The sequence below is a fragment of the Amblyomma mixtum genome, chromosome 8 (assembly GCF_055824585.1).
Source record: "Amblyomma mixtum isolate Tamu chromosome 8, ASM5582458v1, whole genome shotgun sequence".
NCBI classification, from domain to species: domain Eukaryota; kingdom Metazoa; phylum Arthropoda; class Arachnida; order Ixodida; family Ixodidae; genus Amblyomma; species Amblyomma mixtum.
This window is the reverse complement of record NC_143019.1, coordinates 143,091,227-143,116,092: the sequence shown is the minus strand read 5'-3', so window position 1 is coordinate 143,116,092 and position 24,866 is coordinate 143,091,227. Positions and strand designations below refer to the sequence as shown.

General features: G+C 45.3%; 1 protein-coding gene across 1 annotated transcript in view; it reads right to left on the bottom strand.

Moving 5' to 3' along the window:
* Positions 1-24,866, bottom strand: part of LOC149334678 (uncharacterized) — a 186,825-nt gene that overhangs the window by 25,567 nt on the left and 136,392 nt on the right. The window contains exons 6-7 of the mRNA XM_089555289.1: positions 3,206-3,511; positions 1,414-1,627 (exon numbers count right to left, since the gene is read on the bottom strand). Of these exons, the coding sequence (XP_089411415.1) occupies positions 1,414-1,627; positions 3,206-3,511 (520 nt within the window). The remainder of the gene's footprint in view (positions 1-1,413; positions 1,628-3,205; positions 3,512-24,866) is intronic.

Below are 24,866 nucleotides of genomic sequence, written 5' to 3'. Positions count from 1 at the left end.
CTAAGACCAGTCGGAGTACGTGTTACCACTGGGCCGAAGAGAGGAAGGCAGGCGTTGGTCTCTTCCTCAAAAGTAAAGTTGATTGAGGGCTCAATAATAGTAGAGCAGCGCGACACAAAGCAGGACAAAAGGTGGACACAGAACGACACTAGCGCTCGTGTCGTTCTGTGTTCCTGCTTTTGACCTGCCTTGTCACGCGCTCTCTATTATTATTTTGAGAAACAGCTTGACGAGGCTCTGGCCCCCTTACAAGAAATAGCAGAGCAACAACTAGAAGAAAAATTTAGCTTGAAAAGTGCAAAAATCTATACATGAAACATTCTACAGGTGCGGACATAAATAAACGGAGTACGCTGTTATGTTGAAAGTGCCGTCACGGTTTCCCTATCGGAAATGACGACGCGTTGTGCGTGCGTCAGAAAGCACAGTAGAACCCACTACCAGCACTCACAAAACACACGTGGAAATTTCAATTAGCCCTGGAGTGAAATGTTAGAAGGCAATTGATTGTTCACAAGGAAAGCGAAATTGAAACACCCTAAAATTTGCACTTATGAAATGAGGCATACATCAAGAAGAAAACACTCAAATACAAAGCAATATTTCATTCATGACCGTTGATCGCTGTAAAAAAAAAATTATTGGTTAGGTTTGCTAACCGGAGCGAATGTAGTGGCATGAAACTTGTTTATTAGTTTCGATGGAGCGTAGCCTAACAGTAACTTTAGCTGCCGGCACTTTCAGTGTTAAGCTTTCCGTCCCCACACATCCGCAATGCGCGCAAACGCGCAACAGCTGAATCGTACCTTTATCCGAAAATCTAAACTAAACCTCTCCCCGTTTTTCATTTCCGACGTCACCTCCGACGAACGGTGAAGCTGTGGGATTTACGTTCACTCTCAGTTTCCAATTTCGGACACTTTGTTATATGTTTGAAGCAAAATAATGATCGTCATCATAAGCGTGACTAGGCCTACTGTAGGGACTTTCCGATATCTCTCAAACTACCTTTGTCAGCTGCAGCCTATGTCAGCTGATGGCCAGCTGTAGCCATGCGGAGAACGCTGAAGAGGAGAACGAAGATTTCCGGAAAAGAAGTGCGTGGCTCGTGGCCGTTCTTGCTGAACCTGCTGTGCCTAGTTCATCACTCTTCGTCCTTGACTCACGTGCAAGTCTATTAACCTACGTGACAATAGTTCTCGTTCCTTTGTAGTTTACCGTGTAACGTACCGGTCATTCACCTGTATATCATAGGCGCAATGATTAAGTGAAATTGTTATTTTTCCCTCAGCTTATTCCTTCCGTTTTTGCAAGAAAAACTTGTTTTCATTTATGATAGTCAGAAATTTCAATCCTCTCGTTACGAAGCGGTCCCCAGGTCATCCCGACCGACTGCGTGAACTCTGCTCGCACCTGTGATCCGGGGAAGCAGGCTTATCTCCGCGTCAGCTGCTTTGGTGTCCAGAACGAGGCTTCCGCTGGCGCCCACGGGATTCCCTTCCACATCGAGTGGCTGAACAAGAACCCTGTAGGACGACGCCGGCAGAACAGGAAGCGCAGCCTCGGTCTCCGACGTGTAGAGACGACCTGTCAGCTCCATGGCGACGTCCATGAGCCGCCATGTAACCTGCACAGCACGCCACGTTCATGCAGTAGAAACACAAGAGGCAAGAGTTTTGAGGGAAACCATCGTCTAGAAAGTAAAGCAGAAGTTGTAAAGATCTGAATTAAAGATTTAACTCCGCGAAACAATTAGGACAACAGGAGGCACATTAACGACACAAGTGTCGTGAATGTGTTTCCTGTTGTCCTAATCCTTTCGCGCACTTAAATCTTTAATTCAGAAATGAACCAACTAGCCCGGCAAATACTATTGCAACATATTTCTAGTACTACGGGCTCTTTCCTTTCTGCTCAAGCAAGACCGGATGCAGCGATTTCTTGTGCAAGTTTGATTGCGGTAGCCACATGTCAGTCCAGGTCGGCGCTTCTAAGTGTCGTGAATGTGCCTCCTGCTGTTCTAATCCTTTCGCGCAGTTAAATCTTTTATTCAGAAATAAACCAACTAGCCCGGCAAATCCTATTGTAAAGATCACAATATCTCACTGCTGCGCAGCAGTTTGCTGCCGTTTGGTTGGCAGGCCCGTTCAACTAAAAAATGCAAAACCCTAGCAGGGTTACGTAACGGACCACCAATACGGTTCGTTGCTAGCGCTGCAGAGAGCGAGTTTTGGCTTTCGGCATAACAAAAATACTCCAGATTGCAGTTGTAATCGAGCTAGAAAATAACAGGTTTCTTACGAATTCATTGTACTGCCAGCATCAAATAAAATACGAAAGGGATAACCGCAATGCTAGAAAATAAATAAAAATATTATTAGCCACTTGAGATGAACTACAAACAAGGTTCAGTAACACTCCCATACAGCAGTCATCTTGACATGGCGGTGAAAATCAAGTGCGCCGATATTCAATCTTCTTTACCGCGCTGTCCAACCGGGAACCACAAGACCAGCTTTGGCTTGTGGAACGGGGAACACGGGCAGCAAAGGCCGCGGCAGTCGTGGAATGAGGGCACAACTACGGGAATATGCAAGACTTGTTAGAGCACATAAAGTTTACTGTTTCTCTCAACCTGTCTTAAGCAAGATTTTCTCATTTGCTGCGTTAACTGCAGTTCTCTTGTTCGCTTTTCATTTTAAGCCCACAGTTTGTGTGCGTTCTCCCTCACCAAAGCTTCAAAGTGGAGTCACTACCTTCAACCCTGAAACAAACGATTGGTCCTCCACGATAGTATTTCAACCCACTTGCACCCTCAGAATTCCAAAATAACCACACTTGTGGCAGATGATTAAATAAAGACGATTACATGGCTAGAGCAAGCAGCGCGAAATCTGCTTGGTAGTTCGGCGCCCGTCCTGTTGACTTCTGTGTTTGTCTCCGTCTTTTCGCTGCTCCCTCTAGCCATGCAAAAAGACCAACAAACCCAGAACGCCAAAGACACTTAAGCCTGGAAACCCTCGAAACATTGGGATTACAGAAAATTAATGCGTGGGCATCAGGCGGAAAAACGCAGCTAACTTGAGGAACCCAAGAGAGATTAGTCGTTGTTCTAATATTTCGAGTACGTCAAACAGAACGCTGGCATTGTGGGAAACCTCACGGACGCGCTCAGCGAGGTTTTGCGGCTGACTGTAAATCCCACCTCAAATTTATTGTCCGCCTGGGCGTTGCGGCCCAAAATTGCTTGCCAGGCAATGTGCGCCTCCAGTCCTCGATCAGCGCTTCGGCGGAGGCTGACAAGCTCTGGCCATGGGAGAAGGACTCGGGGCGCGGCTGCGCCATCAGGTGGCAGCGGGTCCTCCTGTGTGGCTTTGTCCTCGGCGGCCAGTGTCGGCACGCGCACCGCCGTGCTCACAGCCCACACTCCTTTTGGCGACGTGGCGAGAACGCGAAGCTCCGAAGTGCCGACCAGCCGCCCTTGGGAGACGTTAGCTCTGCGACGCTGAGTCTGCGATCAGGCAACGTAAACACCACGATTGTGTTGCTGCACACCACCTGAAACATGCGCAGTGAGCCGACGACAAATTATGAAGAGTTTTAGTGAACAAGACAAACACTGTCCGCCGACACGACGTTTCTTAAATTCAAGTTCGTTTCCTGGTGACAAACAAAACTACCAAATTTACGTTAGTGACAGAGCAATATTCTTTTCATTGTGGAAAGAACGCTGACTGAAGGCGCAGAAAGACTAATCGCATATTGAGCTGTATGCACGAACGACGCAGGCCAGACATGATATATACTAGTAGCATTGAACCTGCGCGAATGTTTCACGTAACTTGATGAAGCATTCGAATTGATGTGCTGTTTCTTCCATAATCACTTAATAGACTTATGTCCTACCACAGCCACTTCGCATTTGTAGTTCAGTTTTCTTAACGAATTTTCTCATGAAATAGCCTGAGTATCTGAACATCCTTTCTTGCCGGATATTTTCGAAATTCAGCCCAGAATCTCTGGGAGCCCCTATTAATATTGCCACACTATTAAAGCTTGCAGTGGCACCATCCACCTCCGTTCACGATCAACGCCAATGAGAGGACAGTGAACTACGGCCCCTCGTTAATTATGCCGAAGGAAGCCCTCAGTCTCCCAACGAGTATTCTCGCGCGGACAGTCGTTGATCTGTTTACGGGAGGTTGCTCTTTATAAGTAAAACTACCGCCCGACGGAAGCTGCCCGCCCACCTACTTGTCGTACCTACGGCCTTTCGCGACGAAGTCTTGCAAGCGTGCCATGATAATCCATCTTTTTCTCACCGGCGCTTCAAAACCTTCCTAAACTTTCAGTAAGTATGCTGGTAACTTGGACCTTACGCGCCGCGGAGTGCTCTCCACTGATTACATAATGAAATAGTTTTAGGCGCAAAAACAGACGAGACACATAGGAAGGTAACAGGACAAAGCGCCAACTTCCAACTGCTTTCAAGGAACAAAGTTGCGCTATAAAAAAGACAGCCACAGGAAAAAGCCAAGGAGACAGAAAGAGCGCAAACTATCAACTGAGTTTATTTGTGTGAAAGTGCTTTATATAGTCAGAATCCCAGCAAAAGAACAAGGGGAATGAGAGAGGGGGGTACAGCCAATCAACTCCTGGTCAACAACAGGTGCGCAGAAAACAGTTTTCCTTATTATACAGTTTGACAGAAGTGTCGCTTACACATTTACCACCGTTTTCTTTTATGTGATAGGCCTCCAAAAGCTCCCGCGCTATTTTATTTTTACGTCTTCCTAGAATTTTAATCTGCTTAAGCAGAGGCTCGCATCCACTGCAAGCAAGGCAATGAGCATTCATTCCCCTTGTTCTTTTGCTGTGATTCTGACTATATAAAGCACTTTCACACAAATAAACTCAGTTGATAGTTTGCGCTCTTTCTGTCTCCTTGGCTTTTTCCTGTGGCTGTCTTTTTTATAGCGCAACTTGGTTCCTTCAAAGCAATGCACCAACTCGCCCAACAAGAAGTTCTTCTAAATCAACTTCCAACTGATTTTGTTGCATGCATGAAACGTACTTATGTAGAAGAGCAAGGTTCCGGGCTAGTTGGTAATGCATTTAAAGGAAGAAACAGCGCGACGAAACATGGACACACCAAGAAGCGCTCGTGTGTGTGTCGTTTTTTCGTGTGTCCGAGTTTCGTCGCGCTGTTTCTTCCTTTAAGTACTTATACAGCTTGTCGTCACATGCGCAGGACGGTCACCTAAAGCTCAAGGACGACATGATAAGGCGCGCTCCAGGAGTTTCTTTTCACAGTTATACAATACAACTGAAGTGTCGATTACGCACAAGTTGCCTTATTTTTTGATAAAAAACGCTTTTACCAACACCCTAGCAATAGTGTCATTGCTTTTGCCCAGAATGCGCACATCAGTGAAGCACGGCTCACAATGGCGGGACGAGCACTTACTAATGTGCTTAGTTAGATGTGTGCCTTCCTTTTTCTGCTCCTCCTTTTTGCTCCCGTACTGGTAAAGACAACACCAAGGAACGAGGCTGTGGAACAAAGCACAGGAGACCGTTCGTGAAATGTGCTGAAGGGGTCGTCTACGAAATCCCCCTGTCTTGCGGGCACTCCTACATAGGTCAGACAGGCAGGTGCCTGAATGAGCGAACGAGGGAACATGAGAGAAATGTAGAGCAGAAAAAGGAAGGCGCACATCTAACTAAGCACATTAGTAAGTGCTTGTCCCGCAATTGTGAGCCATGCTTCACTGATGTGCGCATTCTGGGCAAAAGCAATGACACTACTGGTAGGGAGTTGATAGAAGCGTTTTTTTTTTCTCAAAAAGAAAGGCGACTTGTGCGTAAGCGACACATCAGTTGTATTGTATAACTGTGAAAAGAAATTCCTGGAGCGCGCCTTATCATGTTGTTCTTGAGCTTTAGGTGAACCCCCTGCGCATATGACGACAAGCTGTATAAGTACGTTTCATGCATGCAATAAAATCAGTTGGAAGTTGGCGCTTTGTCCTGTTACCTTCTTAAGTGTCTCGTCTGTTTTTGCGCCTAAAAACTATTATTTCATTATGAACCAAAACCAACTAGTCCAGCAGCAAGTGTTCTTACACTGGGGACTGTAAGGATATGGCCATGAGTCAAAACTTTCAGGATTTGAATTTTCTGTTTTGCCTTCTATGTGCTGCCGAATTTTACTTCATTCGATGCTTCCATAGCCCATGTGACGCCATTTTTTATAAATTGACCGAAGTGGCGTCCTGCCATCAGTCGATGTCAAGAAAGACAGTATGTACTAACACGCATAAGCCATACTTCTCTACTTCGCTATGTGATATTCGTTTAGCATAAGGCATACAGGTAAAATATTTTACCAGTATGTATTATGCTGCAATATACAACTAACCTGAGTCATGTTTCTGGGTAGAAGGTCGACCGAAACATATTGTAACGTGCTTTGTGTCGACGACGAAGCGGAGGAGATCGGAGAGTAGAGGAAAACGAAGCGGGTCGGCCTGGCTGGTATAAGCTATCACATGCTGTTGTCCGCTGTGGCGCTGGATGAGCACAGCGCCACCTCCGACACCACTGGCGTCGGTGTGAACTTCAGTGGGAGCAGACGGGCAGAAATGGCGCAGGATAGGGCCCGAAGTTAGGAGAAATATCAGATGGTGGAATGCAGACTCACAGTCAGGGGTCCACTGGAATGGCACGTCTTTTTGCAGAAGGCAGGTGAGAGGGGAGGCGACGTAAACCGCGGAACAAAACGGCGAAAATACGAGCATAGCCCTAAAAAACTGCGAAGTTCCTTGACTGATTTCGGCGCTGTGAAGTTGGTGACAGCCTTAACTTTCTGGGGATCCGGCCGGACACCGTCCTTATCAACCAACTGACCGAGGACAATTATTTGGCGTTCGCCAAAGTGACACTTCTTGCCCGCTGACTTACTCCCTGGTCTTTACGGCTACAAGAGTTCAACTTCACTGTCGTGTACAAAAGTGGCGATCAACATGCCGACGCTGACTGTCTCGCGCGCTTGCCACTTCTGACGACTGGTTGCGACAGCGACAACTTCGACGACTACTTCGCTTCTGTATCACCAACGTTTCCTGATCCTAACCAATTCAAGACTGAACAGCGCAAGGACACGACGTTAACGGCCCTCTTCGACTCCGGCAGTCATTCCACTGCTGCCCGTTTCTGTATTTGCGCCGGTTTACTTTACAAGAAGAATTTCACACCCGGTGGTGCACGGTTTCTTCTCGTCGTGCCGGAAAGCCTTCGCATCCCTGTCCTTCAACTGATGCACGACGATGCCATGTCAGGTCACTTGGGAGCTGCTCGTACCCTTCACCGCACACAAGAACGGTTTTACTGGCCCAAAATGCGCCAAACGATTCAACAATACGTAGCCAGCTGTGTCCAGTAACAGCGTTTTAAGCTTCCTACGTCGTGTTCCCCAGGCCAGCTGCACCCTATTACACCTCCGACCTCACCATTTGAGCAAGTAGGTATCGACCTGTTAGGCCCTTTTCCACGGTCTGCGAATGGCAACCGTTGGCTTACCGTATGCTCACCACCTAACACGATACTGTGAAACAGCCGCCATACCGTCCGCCACTGCTTCTGATGTGTCTATTTTTCTCCTGCGCTCTCTCATTCTCCGTCACGGACCTTCTCGCGTTCTCATCAGTGATCGTGGGTGCCAGTTTACCGCGGATGTTGTGGAAGAACTACTTAGTAGCTGCAAATGCAATTTTCGTCACTCGACAGCGTATCACCCACAAACGAACGGCCTCGTCGAACGCACAAACCGCACCCTCACCACTATGCTGGCAATGTACGTCGATTCTGACCATAAGAACTGGGATGACATCCTCCCTTTTATTACGTATGCGTACAACACTGCACAACATGAAACAACTGGTTACAGCCCATTTTACCTTGTGTACGCTCGCGTTCCCCGCAGCTGCATCGACACCATCCTTCCTTTTTCTATACACAACAAGCCTTCCATCGCCGCCACACTCTGCCGAGCTGAAGAAGCGCGTCGGATTTTGGACTCCGCATTTTGGACTCACAGCAGCGCTCTAAACACCGCTAGGACGCCCGTCACCAGCCCATCTCCTATGACCCTGGCGATCGAGTGTGGTTGTGGACGCCACTACGGAAGCGTGGCTTGTGCCAGAAGCTTCTGTCTCACTACACTGGCCCTTGTGTTGTTCTTGAGCGCATCAGTGATTTGAACTACGTGGTCTCGCGCCTTACTGACAGTGGCCGATGCTCACGAAAGACCCAGGTGGTGCATGTTGCTAGGCTGAAACGATTCAGTCCTCGGGACACTGCTTATCTCGCCGTGGGTGGCTTCGTCTGCAGAGGGAGAAGTGTAACGTGCTTTATGTCGGCGACGGAGCGGAGGAGATCGGAGAGTAGAGGAAAACGAAGCTGGTCGGCCTGGCTGGTTTGAGCTCTCCGCCCAGTCATAAAACCTCTCGAAAAGACGTCCCAGGCGTGCTCAGTGCCAACTGAGTATGTGACAATATATTCATGATGATGATGTATATATACTTCGGTCGACCTTCTACCTGGAAACATCACTCAGGTACGCTGTATGTACTTCAATACTTTGTAGTTTTACATATTACATAGTGTATATTGCCGCACTACTACAGTCCTTTCTTACTATCACTACCCCCCCCCTTTTCCCCCTCCCCCTGTCCTTTTATTCCGACTAGCCGGAGCTCAGGTGTTTCAAGTTTCGATGGCAGATGCCGCTGCTAGGAACATCTGTTCCTTCCATATATATTGTTATTTTTATTGCTCTTCACAATAAATAGTTACTAACAACAACATAGTTGTATACTGCAGCATAAAGCAAGCAAGTAAAATATTTTATTTTGTGGACATGTGCGGTTTGCGTTTCGTTCCGGTCAGATTGTGCAGTTACTTTATCAATATCATGGAATGGTCGATTTAATCGACGATGCTGAGTTCAAGGACGTAAAATCTCACTGCAAATTGCGGGGGAACCAAAGGCAAAACAGACGGAAGCACAAACGCACTAAACATTCCCAGGAACCATTATTCAAAGCAAGCGAGAACTCATCCTTCATCATCACCACCGCAGCCTATGTCCACTGAAGAACAGACACCTCTCCTACTGATTTCCAATGAGCCCTGTTTGGTGTCAGCTGGGGCCACCTTACCACTACATACTTCCCAATACCTCTGCCCACCTGAGCCTATTGCTTCTCTTTCTATGCCAGCTTCTCTAAAAATCCATTTTTGGAAGTCATCCATTAAGTAGATCAATAATCCATATGTTTTTTACATGTCTGCACCCATCGTTCTATTTTAGAAGCACTTGCTGGGCGAGTTGGTGCACATCTATTGTAAAGGTAAAGGGCGAGCACTGCACTAGTGACACTGCTGTTGCCATGTGTAATGCGGAAAAGAACTGTCAGCGTAGATCCTGTTGATTTGTGGGCAAGTTTGAACCACCCACTCCGCCCCCCCCCCTCCCCCCGCCTCCCTTTTTAGGCACGTGTGTACACTGGCGATGTAAGCAGCATTGAGCCGAATACAACCGGTACATTGTTGGCGCTCTTTCTGGCTTTAGTGTCTCTCCTGTGTACATCTTTTATGTTTGCGCAACTGTCTCTTAATAATAGCTACCGTTCTACTTCGCCTGCTGAGGTGTTCAGTGCTTCTCTGTAATTCGTCTCCTGGTTGTCAATACTGCATTCCTATTTCATCGCTTCTTGTTAGAAAAAGAACCATGGATTAAAGCACCACACGGCGCCGAAAGCAAAAAAGTGTGTTCAAGTGCATCCTTGACAAGTGAGGGTTTGAAACCCCTAAATCAAAACAAATAAATAAATTCGATGAAATATGAAAAACTGAGAAAAAAGTGTATTGAAAAGCCAATGAAAATGCAGTGTCGTTATTCAAAAAGAGCGATACGTTAGAGACTTAAAACTGGCTCTCAAGTAAAAGAAAAGGTATGATGAACGATGTACGATCTATCCTTGTACCGCTCCTGCCTTGGCCACCAAATGGGGGCTGGCAGTATTGAATAAATAAATAAATAAAAAATAGCAATAGTAAAAACTGCGGGCTTGCTTCTCGCTGCTAAAATTTTCGGTGCAATCGTTGAGTACATAAACGTCATCAATAGATCTGCGCTTGGTTGGATTATGCGATAAAGAAAGAGTCTGGCACCAACCAAGATTTGCGAAAGAAAAATACAACGTTTGTCTGCGTTTTCCTTACAGAGACCAACCTGGCCCCGAACTTTAGCATTTTTTAAGCCCTCGTTGGAACCGCAACCTTTTTATTTCAATGTAGCTAAGCAGACGCCGGTAGCGAAACGAGAGGCTCCTTGCGGGATGCATATAAATGATGCCGACGGAAACTGAAACCACAGAAACCATGGGGGTTGCTCTTTTATTCTGGTTGATCAACTGAAATTAATAGTTGAGTCCAATTTTACCTTAAGGAAAATTCATGAAAAAGGAAAGGCAATCACATACCGCCTGTAGGATCCCAGCCGCCGCGGTGGCTGAGTGATTATGGTGCTCGGCTGCTGACCCGAAAGACGCGGGTTCGATCCCGGCCGCGGTAGTCGAATTTCTATGGAGGAGAAATTCTAGAGGCTCGTGAATTGTGCGATGCCAGTGCACGTTAAAGAACCCCAGGTGGTCGAAATTTCCGGAGCTCTTCACTACGGCGTCTCTCAGAGCCTGAGTCGCTTTGGGACGTTGAACCCCACAAACCACACAAAACAAAGGAGCTCGAGCACATTGGTTCCATTTAATGCTTGAATTAGTTTCTTCAATAATTAAGACAAAGCATGCAGTATATACGCCTTGCCTCTTATGGGTCTGCAAATAAGATGCCGTAGAGCGACTTAAAAACCAGATTCGCATCTACCAGCTTATGAGAAGCAGCTAGGAATTATTAGGATGTTATTAATTAAATGATGCTACACGAGGCATCCTGGCTGCTTCCGCTGCCATAACCGCAAATTCCGGTGCGAGACAATTACCGAGCCTTTCCTTTCCCAATGAACTTCTCATCCCGCCACAACAGCGGATCGCTAGTACAAGGCGTGCATCAACTGCTGGCAAACAGTCCATTACATCCTGTCGATTTAAAATCATTTGCCACCGAATAAGGAGGTGTTCGCTCGTCATTGATACAACTTGTATGTTCGCTTACGTCTAATACCAACAAACATCGAAGCCGCGGTGGCTCATTGGTTATGGTGCTCGGCTGCTCACCCGAAAGACGCGGGTTCGATCCCGGCCACAGCGGTCGTATCTGGATGGAGGCGAAGTGCTAGAGACCACCCATGTTCTGCGCGATGTCAGTGAACGTTGAAGAGCCTCAGGCGGTCGAAATTTCCGGAGCCCTCCACTACGGCATCTTCATAGCCTTAGTCGCTTTGGGACGTTAAATCCCACAAACCAAACCAAACCAACAAACATCCCCGCAAAAACAGGGCGACTTGCCTTGCGAGGTATCACGGACGCGGACGCTCAAAGCAAACGTGGGTAGGGATGACGCCGATATATTTGCATCCAAAAATGATTTGTTCATGGCAGAGGTTATCAAGTCACTCCAAGCCTAGGAATGCTTCCGGAAGCTGACTGCACTTCAATCCGGTAGCTGAAGAAGCAAGCTTCAATACTTTCTGCCAGTCAAATGAAAAATTAGACCACTAATGTCATCACATATTGCTTGTGAGTAGCTCATCAATTTTCGAGATGCAAGCACAGTTGAGCGCGAATCTGTCGCCTTGATTGCCGCCCTTCATTGATCCACAGAGATATGCTCGTGTCATTCGCCGACAGAGGCCGCCACAAACCCCATGCTTACGCTGCTGAAAATGTTGAAAATGGGGGCGCAAACAAAACGGAGACCGGGAAAGAAGACAGAACGAGCGCCACAACCGCGGATCGCTACTGCAAGGCATGCATCAACTGCTCGCAAACTGCCCTCTCCATCCTGTCGATTTAGGGTCATATGCCACCGAATAAGGAGGTATTGGCTCGTCATTGATAAAACTTGTCTTCTTTCCCTGTCTTCGTTTTGTTTGCGCCCCCATTTTCATCATGAACAGCTTCCAACTCGCCCCACTTTCCATTCTGCTGAACTCCTGAAAACTTTCCGGAACGGCTTCACGGTTATTACTTTCAGAAATCTCCCTATTCATATCTCCCTAGCTGTTTAGTAGTTCAAACCTCATAGAAGACACAGTTTACATGAGCACAGAAGAGTGCGACTATCCCTTTCTAAATGTTTGTCACTACACGTCTCTTTCAGAGAAGGTTGTCTTCTCGCAAAGAAACCATGAGGCCACACCGCGCTGTATTCAGGAGCCAGACATACTATGCATCTAGCGCCCATTACTTATTTAGTCAAGCGTGTTTGTACGTAAATTCACCAAATCCTGCCAAAAGATCGTTTAATCCCAGAACTGTGACTGCGAAGGTGGAGAGAACCATGTGATAACTAGTATTCAAAGGTTTAATAAGGGTGTTGACAGAAATGGTGTTGACGTTCGAGGTATCCGCGACGGGATGCAGACGCTAAGTAATGCTCATAGAAGTCAACAAACGAAAATATTGTCACTATGCAGTGACGTCTGAGCGTACAGATGGGAAAAACTGATCGCTCACATTGCATATTGTTATCTTGGCCATCATGACCAGCTAGCCGACATGCATGAATGATCAAGACTTCTTTTCGTTAGTGCTCTGCAATTAGATCACTACTAAGCCACGTGCACCGAACAAATTTTGCGATCTCATCAACCCATACCAAGAAAGCCGTGGCAGCTTACATAATAACAGCGCAAAAAGTAACAAGTCTGAATATCAAGACCAAGACGTTACCTAAACAGAAAAAGTTGCTATAACGCTTGCATTAGCCCAAGAAAGCATCGATGCTGTAGTCACAGACCCACAAGACGCATCCAGAAATGATGGCGATGGCCAAATCTCGAAGGCAGCAAGCAAGATTAGCGATTTTAATTGCATCACTGCCCAATGCTTCAGCTGAGAGAACGAGGCATCCCGGAGCGCACGTGGCCGGGAGCTGGCAAAACGGGCCTCTCCAAATAGAAAGGCAAGTATGCAAGCCCTAAACACATAGAGAACCCGACGGGAGCTCCTGAGAGTTCTACCAAAAGTTATCCACCTGGAAGCAAGCAATTCAACACGGAAAAGGAATCGGAGGCGGCAAACCCACACGTTCACCAGCGCTACCAAAGAAGCAAAATGAGACCAACTGCAAGTACTGCCGCGAACATGGAGACTGAGCACATGGCCCGGGCGTGCTAAGGGTACCCTAAAACCGCTGGTGGAAGGAAACACTGACCAGATAGGATCTGGAATCATAGCAGCAGCTGATATACAGGGCCAGGCAGGTGGTGATGGTAACCTTTATTCAATAAATTATTATCCCCCCTCCCCCCCACTGGGGAGACCATAAATACGGCGCTCCTACGCCCATTACCTGTTTTCTGCACACGCTGAACCAGCTGTCTCTGGTCACTTAAGGTGGACAGCACAGCCTCCTACTTCGCAGGTTGGGCGTACGGGATTGTCTCAGCAGCCTCCATGCTATCCTAGTGAGAAAGAGCGGCGTGTTCCCCGTATAGCGAACAAGCGGACAAGGCAGGTGTTCGTCTCTACCTGCCTCCAAACTACGGCCTCTTGCCGCGTCTGCTTTGTGAGTGAAGGGTACGTTTGCAACCCCAGGTAATATTAGCCGGGCCCTTACAGAATACTCAGCAGCCCCGAGGCGGCTGCCACAACAGCATAGAGTGAGATCCTTACCTCGAAGTAATTATCATCATCATCATCAGCCTCACTAAGCCCACTGCAGGACAAAGGCCTCTCCCATATCTCTCCAAATCTCCAATTAAACCTGTCCTGTGCCAACTGCGGCCCCCTCATCCCCTCAAACTTCTTAATCTAAACCACCCACCTAACTTTCTGCCGCCTCCTGCTACGCTTCCCTTCCATTGTAATCCAGTGTGTTGCACTGTTATGTTGCATCGGTTATGTCGCCTTCGCATTACATGCCCTGACCAACTCCATTTCCTCCTCTTGATTTTATTTAGGATGTCACTAACCCGTATTTAATCCCTGAGCCACTCTAACCTCGTCCTGAGTCTTAGCGTTACACTTATCATTCTTCCTTCCATAGCTGGCTGTGCTGTCCTTAAGTTGAACAGTTTTCGTTAGTCTCCACGCTGCGGACCCATATATGAGTACCGGTAAGAATCAGCTGTTGTGTACTTTTTTCTTGGGTTATATTGGTAAACTACCATTCATCATCTGTGAGAACCTGCCATATGCGCTTCACCCTATTCTTAGTCTTCAAGTTTTTTTACTTTGGTGATCCGGATCTGCGATCACTACCTGCCATAAGTAGGTGCATTTTACTTATCACTTCCAGCCCCTCGCTGCCAATTGTAAACTGCTGCTCTCTTCCGAGACTGGCGAACATTACCTTGCTTTTCTGCATATTCATTTTTAGAACCACAGTACGCTGTGCCAGTCTAACTCATTGATCACGTTTTGCAGCTCATCTCCTACGTGACTTAGCAAGGCATTGTTATCAGCGAACTGAAGATTACTGGGGTACTAAGGTAGATGCTTGCCTACGACGAGCTAAATCGACCAATCTTCCATTCGGAACAAGAGAAGCTGACGCAGGCCATGCAGGCCTGAAGCACCGACAACGGCGAAAACCCTTGAATTCAATAAACGTATGTTCCTCTCTATCACTTCTGCTCACTGTCTGCTCAAAGCATTTAGCGCATTTTCTTGCCAATAATGTCTCTTTTCTCCAGTCTAAACCTTTTTTTCCCTTTTAATTGCAATTTTTTTTTGTTCTCTGCTTACTTATCGCGACATCCATGGAGAGGTCTTGCGCATGCATCATTACAACTATTATAAATGTAGATTCCTTGGAGTGATTTCCTCGAATCGAGAGATCAAATTATTTAGAGAAAGTTAGCAATATTCACAGGTATATTATTTTGGAATTATACAGGGTCTGTTCTGAAAGTAGTAGGACTGGTTTTTTCCTGGGCGAACGGGCGGATGAGAGGTGGTCTGCGCGTGCAGGATTGTTGAAGGGGGATATTGGGAATTGGAAAAACAGCGCAATCAAAGACGAGACACAAGAGAAGGACAAAACACCGGCGCTGACTAACAACCAAATAATTTATTGCTACAGGCAAGGCAGCATATATATGAAATGGCACGAGTAAAAACACAAAATAAGCATGAGAGAAAGACACCGCACAACCACACAACTTGACTAAAAAAAGGCACGTCACTGATTAAGATACGCAAGTTCCTTTGAGAGTAGATTTATGGATGGGCTGCTGATACAGGTGTTACCGAGCCTACGGATATGGCAAGCCTCCGAAATGAGCCTTGTGGTCTCATCTTTATAACGGGCGATGATAGTGGTCCGATTGAGGTGCGCTTCGCAATCTTCACACTCAGCACAGTGCACAGCAAGGTGGTTTCTGCGAGACTTGCGGCAGTTTCTACATCGGTGAGACGGGACGATGCATCAACGATAGACTGCGTGAACATGCAAAAGATATAGAGAACAAGTCTCGCAGAAACCACCTTGCTGTGCACTGTGCTGAGTGGGAAGATTGCGAAGCGCACCTCAATCGGACCACTATCATCGCCCGTTATAAAGATGAGACCACAAGGCTCATTTCGGAGGCTTGCCATATCCGAAAGCTCGGTAACACCTGTATCAGCAGCCCATCCATAAATCTACTCTCAAAGGAACTTGCGTATCTTAATCAGTGACGTGCCTTTTTTTAGTCAAGTTGTGTGGTTGTGCGGTATCTTTCTCTCATGCTTATTTTGTGTTTTTACTCGTGCCATTTCATATATATGCTGCCTTGCCTGTAGCAATAAACCATTTGGTTGTTAGTCAGCGCTGGTGTTTTGTCCTTCTCTTGTGTCTCGTCTTTGATTGCGCTGTTTTTCCAATTCGTAAAACATGTACCAACCAGCCCGTATTTGCCCTCTTCTGGAATTCATATTGGGAATGCTGGGGAAAATCGCCAGTCGGCTCTCGGCCGTTGAAGAGAGGAGGTCGCTTGTACTGTGAGCCCCTGTCGAAACGTCTCGTCACGCAGAATAGTCGAGCGTTTACTCGATCAGCGATACGCGATCAAATTTTAAGTAAATCTTGGTAAAACGGGCAAGAAGACTCATAACATGATTAAGGAGGCCTACGGTGACGCTTCCATGGGTAGATCAGGTGTTTTTTGAGTGGCACAAGCTTTTCCGAGAAGGTAAGGGAAGAGTGGAGGAAGACGACCGCTCCAGACGCCCTTCGACCAGCATGACCAACGAAAATGTGTAGCGAGTGAAACATTTACTTAACAGTGATCGTAGAATGAGTATCAGAGAATTGCTGATGACTTGAGCATTCCTCAAACCCAAGTTTTTGAGATCGTGGCAAAAAACTTATCCATGAGGAAAGCGTGCGCGAAGTTGGTGCAGGGAGTGCTGTCAGAGGAGGAAAAAGCCAACCGGTAGGATCTTCTTTATTATGTGAATGAGGACCCCGATTTTTTGCCCAGCACAAGGCGGCAACGCTGCCTCAGGCCCCCTACAGCCTTGACTTGGCCCCTCCAGACTTTTTTCTATTCCCGAGAATAAAATCCACGCTCGAGGGGAAACATCACGGATCGGTAGAGGTGGTTCAACAGGCCGTGACGAGGGAGCTAAACAGCATTCCGGTCCAGGCGTTCCTGGAGGCGTACGAAAACTGTAAAACTCATTGGCAGCAACGTGTAGGTGCGGAAGGGTGCTACCTTGAAAAATTGTAATCGTTTGTCCTATTATATTGAATAAATTTTGTTTAAAAAAATCAGTCCTACTACTTTCAGAACAGACCATGTACACCGTAAGAAATGAAAAGTTTGCACTATTGTCGGTGTTATGTTGTTACGTCGCGTTCGACTTTTCGTGGCCGTATGTACCAGAGCACGCGAGGCCTCTCGGTTCTTAAGTGTCTATCCGAATTCAGCCAGTTTAATCTTCGGAGCTTCGGTGATGCTATTTTTCCGAATAAAATTCAGTTCATAGTTCTTCGCGCCTTGCTGTGTGTCCCTTCTTGTTCGTCGTCTCTGTGCGCTGCCTCGTAGCAATAAATCTATACCAACTAGCCCAAGTAGCCGTTCTAGCACGACGTTATTAAACTTTATCCTCCCCCTTTTTCTTGTGCTCAGTCTTTCCTAGCACCAGGGTTTTTTCCAGGGACTACTCTACGCAATAATTGGCCAAATTATTTCAGCTTTAACTTGACTTTAACTGCCACTTAGCACTCAGGGTTGATTGCAGCTAGTAATCTGTCATTTGACACCCTTGCAGTCTAAGGAACTTTCATGAGTCTTCGGCTGCAGAACAGATCAAAAGCATAAATTTTTCGACGCTCAGACTTTTTTATGGTCCAAATGTCACAGCCGTGCATTACCATTGGGAAAGCCGCAGCTAGAATTATATAGATATTTGTTTCCAAAGTGATCAATCTGCTACTTAATACGCTTTCAGAGTTAGCCGTAACATCCTACCAAGCAGTCAGCGCCTTTTAATCTGATGGTTGCTGTCACCTTCTGTGGTAATGTTGGAGCAAAAGAACATAAAATCTGTCAGTGCTTCCATTTCTTCCACTTCTATTTGCCAGGAAGTAACGCTTAAAGGTGCCACGGTCGTTGCGTTTTTATTGCTGAGTTTCAAGCCAACTTTTGCGCCCTCCTTTTTCACTCTCAACAAAATGCCCTTGAGTTCCTCTGCACTTCCTGCCAATAGCGTGGTATTATTGGCAAGTCTGAGGTTATTTATGCTCCTTGCGTCTGTCTTCACTAAAGCTTGGAAGTCATCAAACCGGCATTTTTCATCACTTACTCTCCATATAGGCTAAATACGTAGGGCGGCAATTTGCAGCCTTGTCCCAATCCTTTCCCAATTTGGAACCAATCAGTTGATCCTTGTCCGGTTCTCTTGCCCCACGTAGAGGTTCCCCAGGATGAAGGCCAGATGGCCTAGCGCAGTCAATGAAGAAGTAAATACTTTTCTGTAAATCTTTTGCTTCCTCTATGACCCAGCCTAAGTTGACAGTCTCCTCTCTATTTCCTCTGCTCTTACGAAATCTTTCCTGCACTTGTGTTAGCTCTCGACTGGCATACTGCTGAAGCCTAGGTGAAGGCTGAAGCCTAGGTGATGGGAAATAAGCGCACTTGTAAGGTAGTTAGAACTTTTTGGCCCTGCCTTTGTTGAGAATTAAGGTCTAAGCTGATTTCTTCCAATTCTCTCGTCATTGCAGGTTTTCCAATTTCGTTGGCAAATTGAGTGCAGAATTTTAACTGAATGTTTTTTATTATTTAGAATGGGTCAACTTGAATCCCGTCATTCCCGCTAGCTTTGATGTTAGTAATGCTGCCTAAGGGCCACTCGACTTCACTCTTTAAGATGTTCCCCACATCCTTGCGTTCACCGTGGACATCCAAGGCCTATTTTTTATAGCTCTCCTCTGTGTTCTTGCCCCTTTTCTTTATCCCCTTTGCTTTTATTTGGTTCCTGCCTTGTTCGTCCTTTATCATGCTCATGTTTTCACAAAACTTTCCCTTGGTTTGTAATGGAACAGCGAAAAACAACGGGACAGGACAGGAGACAGGCACTGAATTACCAACACGTCCAAGCTGCTGTTCTTGTAAACTTCCCTTCCTACCTGGAATTTCCTTGTAGAGATCTCTACTCTTCCCATGCTAGTTTTCTTCGTTTTCTTTGCATGGCTCTTTGAAGACGGTTTTCTTACCTTTGCTTGCTATTCTCTGGATGTGAACTGGGCTTGGCAGTTGTGCCACGGCACAGTTATCGAATCTGGCTTACTTCATCATGCAGGTTAGTGAACCGGTCAGTCTACTTGCTAAAAATCCGGTTATTATTTCCTGATACAGCTGCCGAGCGCGAGATATTTGACCGCTATTTGTGCCGAGTGTTGTCATAGCGTACGGTCCCTATTATGGTGATACTGAAACAAACCCTGGACCTAACAAATTGGATATAGTTCTGGCTGAATTAAAAAAAAACTGCTTGATGGACAGCAACACTAACCTCTGAGCTGCAAGATATAAAAGGACGTACGCTTTCAATCAACAGAACGATATCCGATTTCAATAGCCTCCTCACTGAACTAAAAGGTCATTTTCAGACTGTCTACAGTTAAATCCGACGTTGAAATAATTCAGTCAACAGCTAGACAGACAGCTCTTTTGGTTCAAGACATACAGCTTCGTCTAGACGATGTTGAAAATCACTCTCGCAGGAAAAATCTCATTTTCTACGATCTGCCTGATTCATCCCCCGTGTGGAGAGATTGTGCTCGACAAACTAGCCACCCTGCATACGCTATGCCTTGTGACCTTGAGCCTGACTAGAGTTTGGAAAAAGGCTAACATTATCTTAATTCATAAGAAAGGAGACGTCAAGGACTTGAAAAATTACAGACCGATCAGCATATTCTCTGTTGCCTACAAGGTATTTACAAAGCCAATCGCTAATAGGGTCACGACAACCTTAGACTTCAATCAGCCAAATGATCAGGAAGGTTTTCGTAAAGGATACTGGACAATAGACCATATTCACGCTATCAATCAGGTGATAGATAAATGCGCAGAATATAACCAGCCTCTATATAGCATTCACTGATTACGAGAAAGCATTCGACTCAGTAGAAACCTCAGAAGTCATGCAGGCATTGCGGAAAGTGGACGTAGAAGAGTGGTATGGGAAAATATTGGAAGGTATAACGATTGCGCAGCTACCATAGTTCTCCATAAGTCAGCAAAAAAATTCCAATAAAGAAAGGTGTCCGGCAGGGAGATACGATCTCGCCTATGCTATTCACTGCCTGTTTACAGGAGGTATTCCGGGGCCTGAAATGGGACCAGTTGGGGATAAGCGTTAATGGAGAATACCTGAGTAATCTGCGATTCGCTGATGACATTGTCTTGCTAAGTCACTTAGGACATGAGCTGCAAAGCATGATCAACGAATTAGACAGGGAGAGCAGAGCAGTGGGGCTAAAAGTTAACATGCAGAATCCAAAGTAATATTGAACATTCTAGCAAGAGAACAGCAGTTCACAATTGATGGCGCGGTGCTGGAAGTAGTAAGAGAATATGTATACTTAGGGCAGGTAGTGACAGCTGATCCGGATCATGAGAGGCAAATAACTAGAAGAATAAGAATGGTATGAAGCGCATTTGGCAGGTTCTCTGAGATCATGAATCGCAGCTTACCAATAACCCTGAAGAGAAAAGTATACAACTGCTGTATCTTACCAGTACTCACCTATGGGGCAGAAACGTGGAGGCTAACAAAGAGGGTTCAGCGTAAGTTAAGGGCAACGCAGCGAGCTACGGAAAGAAAGAAGATAGGTGTAACGTTAAGGGATAGGAAGAGGGCGGAGCTCGTGAGAGAACAAATACGGGTTAACGACATCCTAGTCGAAATCAAGAGGAAGGCTTGGGCAGGGCATGTAATGCGAAGGCAGCATAACCGCTGGTCCTTAAGGGTAACGGAGTGAATTCCAAGAGAAGGCAAGCGTAGCAGGGGGCGGCAGAAAGGAGGTGGGCGGTGGGCCACTGCGTCGGTAAGAAAATTGGGATGAGATAATAATTGTACCCCTCAGAAATATTTTTGCAGCATTGTAGCAGACATTTAATACATTAATATCGTCTATTAATTATTTTGATTGCTTCTATCGGAATTTGTGAGAAACATGATTAACAATATAGTTTCAGAGCTCAGGATATCTCACCAATGTATGTTTTTTTGGAAAAAGGGGGGACTCATTAATATTCTAACCATTAGAACTCGCAGAGTAGCGACTTGCAATTATTTTTCACTCAATGCTTTTACAATAAACTCAATTTATTTTTTATAGAATTGAGCTGGCTTTTTGTGCTCTTCATATTTGCAATATGGCACTAAAAAACCTTCAGTTGTGCGCTCTGTCTGCTCCATGTCCCGCTCCTATCAATTTGTTTCTGTTAAATTCGGATGAAATATTTATTTATTTATTAGAAATACCTGCAGCGCCCGTAGGCAGGGAGGGTGAGGATACATAACAGAACAATAGGCCAGCAAAAAAAGAGAAAGAAAGAAAAAAAAGCAATAGAACAAGGCATGACACAGCAAGTACAAAATGAATGAAATATGGAACAACAAGGCATGACAAAATAAAAACAAAAAAAGAAAGCCAACTGCGCACTCATACATCAGACAGCAACGCGCGGAACATAGCTTCGGAACGGCACTCAACAATTTCATGGGGCAGCCGATTCCAGTCATGAATGGTAGATAGGAAAAATGCATTTTGATAAGTGTTAGTTTTGCATTTAATTTCTCTAATCTTCCATCCATGGTCAAGTCTGTTTGACCTGAAATGCGGTGGAAACAAATAATTTTCTTATTTATTTTTATTTTTAGGTGAAAGATTTTATAGAGCATTTCTAACCGGGAACTCGTACGGCGTTTCCGCAACAGCTCCCATCCCGGCGTTAGTTTAGACAAACCGAGCGGCAAAATTCTGAATACGCTCAAGCATGTCGGTTAAATTTAATGTTGGGGGGTGCCAAACAACACAAGCATACTCCAATATTGGCCGAATATAGGTGAAATATATAAGCTCTTTAACTTTTAGTGGTGCTATTTTAAAATTTCTTAGAAAATTTAACATGCCATAAGCTTTAGCAGAAATGTGCCCGACGTGCTCGTTCCAGGTGAGATTGGACGAAAAGTAAACGCCGAGGTATTTATAGTAAGAAACTCTAGAAAGTCGGCTAGAATCTAGTTTGTATTCAGCCAGGGAAGGGTGATGCTTGCGTGTGAAAGAAATAAACTGACATTATATTGGGTTCAGAAACATCTGCCACTTCAAACACCATTGTTGTACGCGAACCAAGTTGCACTGCAAATGACAAGAATCTGAAGAACTGTTAATAACATGGTAGATAACAGAATCGTCAGCATATAAACGTATTAGAATGGAAAGTTGGGCGAGTTGGTATACGTTCATTTTGGGTTCCTCTTTCATGTAAAAGAGTATATATAGGACAGACCGGCCGATGTATAAATATTCGACTTAGGGAGCATCTTCGTTCACTATCAGATTCAAACTATTCGCATCTAAAAGAGCACTGCAAAGCTTGCAAGCTTGAAAATAAAAAAGTATGCAGACCTTTAGTCGCGCACACACGTATTTTATTCCGCCATAGAGATAAGACGACAAGGGAGCTCATTGAGGCATATCATATTCGGAAAAGACGGGGTGAATGCGTCAGTCAGCCTTCCTTATTGATGGTCGATAAAGAGGTCGCATTTCTTGACAACACGTGATTTGTGCTGTGTTTTTTTAGTGGCTTTTTGTGTTTTTTTCTGGCTGTATATTGTTTTTTCGGTTAATCACAGTGTTCTAAAAATCGCGTTGTAAGGTTTGAATCTTGACACATGATGTAGTTCTTAGACTGTTGTTAGTCTGGGCATGTGCGCGAGTGACGTCAGGTCATGTGACTTTTTAACTATAAATGTCTGTTTTTTCTGAATAAAAAATAGTTGTGAGTCAGCGCTCGTCCGTGTGGTTTCCTTCATCTTTGTCTTCCGTCCTTTTCGCGCTGTTTTTTCCACCCAATATAAACGTATTTTACAAATCATATATTTAGAAATGTCATTAATATAAACTAGAAACAGCAGAGGTCCTAAAACAGATCCCTGCGGTACCGCCGATGATACAGGAACAAAATCAGACTGGGAACCATTAATCAATACACGTTGTTTACGTCCCTGCAGGTAACATTATAGCCAGTTTAGAAGAGAAGTTGGAATCTTGATTAAAGATAGTTTATACAGTAGCAAATCATGAGGTACCAAATCAAACGCTTTCTTGAAATCTAAGAAAATGCAATCCGTTTGTAGACCCTTGTCAAATGAAGAAAAAATATCATGGCTAAATTGTAAGGGCTGCGTCGTACACGGGTAACCTGATCTGAAACGATGCTGAGCTTTAGTGAAAAATTCATTTTGTTCCAAATGCTTCATCATTGCGCTATATATTATGTGCTCAAACGTTTTGCAGCTAATACTTGTAAGCGAAATCGGCCTGTAATTAGCAACTATGTTTTTTAGGACCACACTTATGAATGGGCACCACGTTAGCGTTTTTCCATTGCTGGGATATTATTCCTGTATCTAACGATTTCATGTGTAGAATAACTAAGTAATGAGCAATGATTTCAGCGCAGACCTTAAAGACATGACCGGGAACATCTTTGGGCCCGCTTGCCGAAGACACCTTTAGGTTATTTAGCAGGTTTAACATACAGTTGTATGTAATTGTTAGCTCAGGCATTGTCTCTTGCACATGGACATCCATGACTGGCATTTCATGATGCGAGTTCGCTGCGAAAACACACTTAAAATAATCATTGAAACAGCATGCCTTATCAAAATCATCAGTTATAGGTTCAGCGCCGTCATTCAGTCCCGGAATACCGACTGATTCACGGCCATTAACTTTATGAAATTTCCATAGTTCTTTTGGATTACTCTGAATTTTAGCACCTAACTCATTCATGTACGTTTTTTTTCGCAGCTTTATTTGTAACTTGTATGTCCGTTCTAAGAGCACGCACCTTTTCAAGTACTTCCGTGTTCCGGTATTTTTTGTACGTGTTTAGGAGACGACGCTTTTTCTTAATGAATAATTTAGTTTCCCGAGTTACCCACGGCTTGTCCTTGCGCCGCTTAGCTGATATGTTTTTTAATGGAACATATTTGTCAATGAGCACATTAAGTTTCTGCTTAAATATGTCCCACAGCGCAGTAGCATCGAAACGCTGGCTCATGAATATGAAGTCTTGTAAATAGTTGGCTAGCTAGCTAGATACTAATGAGTAATCGCCTCTCTCATAGAAGAAGATTTTCCTGGGGTGCCTGTGTGGCACTGAAGGCTGGGTCATTGGCACGTGTGCAACGACACAGTCGTGGTCACTGATACCTGGGATAATATAACTATCACGCACAAGTGAATCTCGGTTAGAAAAAGCAAATCTAGAAAAGACGAGGAACCATGGCATGATCTGGTTGGCTCCTTAACAAACCGATACAGGTCGTTTGCAATAATGAGGTCGCGGAAATCAACGTACAGCTTTGACAGGTTGGTAAGGACTGGTTTATTGTCAACCCATGTAACTTCAGGCATGTTGAAATCACCTCCAATGATGTAATCGTTGTGCATCTTACTTATGAATTCAGAAAGAGATACAAATATATCTGGACTAGCCCGCATAGGAGAACGATAGAAACAGCCAAGTGTAAGCAGCTGCCCGTTCTCTAAATGTAGATTCCGCCAAACAGATTCTTCGCAGCCATTAAGTTTCGGCAGAGCAGAACAGCGAATACTCGAGTGAATGAGCAGGAAAACGCCACCTCCACGTGAGTGCCTATCCCAACGGTAAGCTTCAAAATCTGCTGGAAAGACTTCGGAGCTGTGAATTGATTCGTTCAGCCAGGATAGAGTACCCATGACCACATGCGGTTGGACTGAGGAAATAAGCGTGGCAAAATTATCAGTTTTATTCTTTATGCTACGGCAGTTCACCACAAGTATAGTAAGATCAGATATGGACTGAACACTGGCAAGACCGCCGTGAATGAGGCGCTGGAACCCATTGCGCAGCTGCCTGGCCCTTTGCTAAGGTTTATGCTGGTCTTGAAGTGGGTTATAAATGA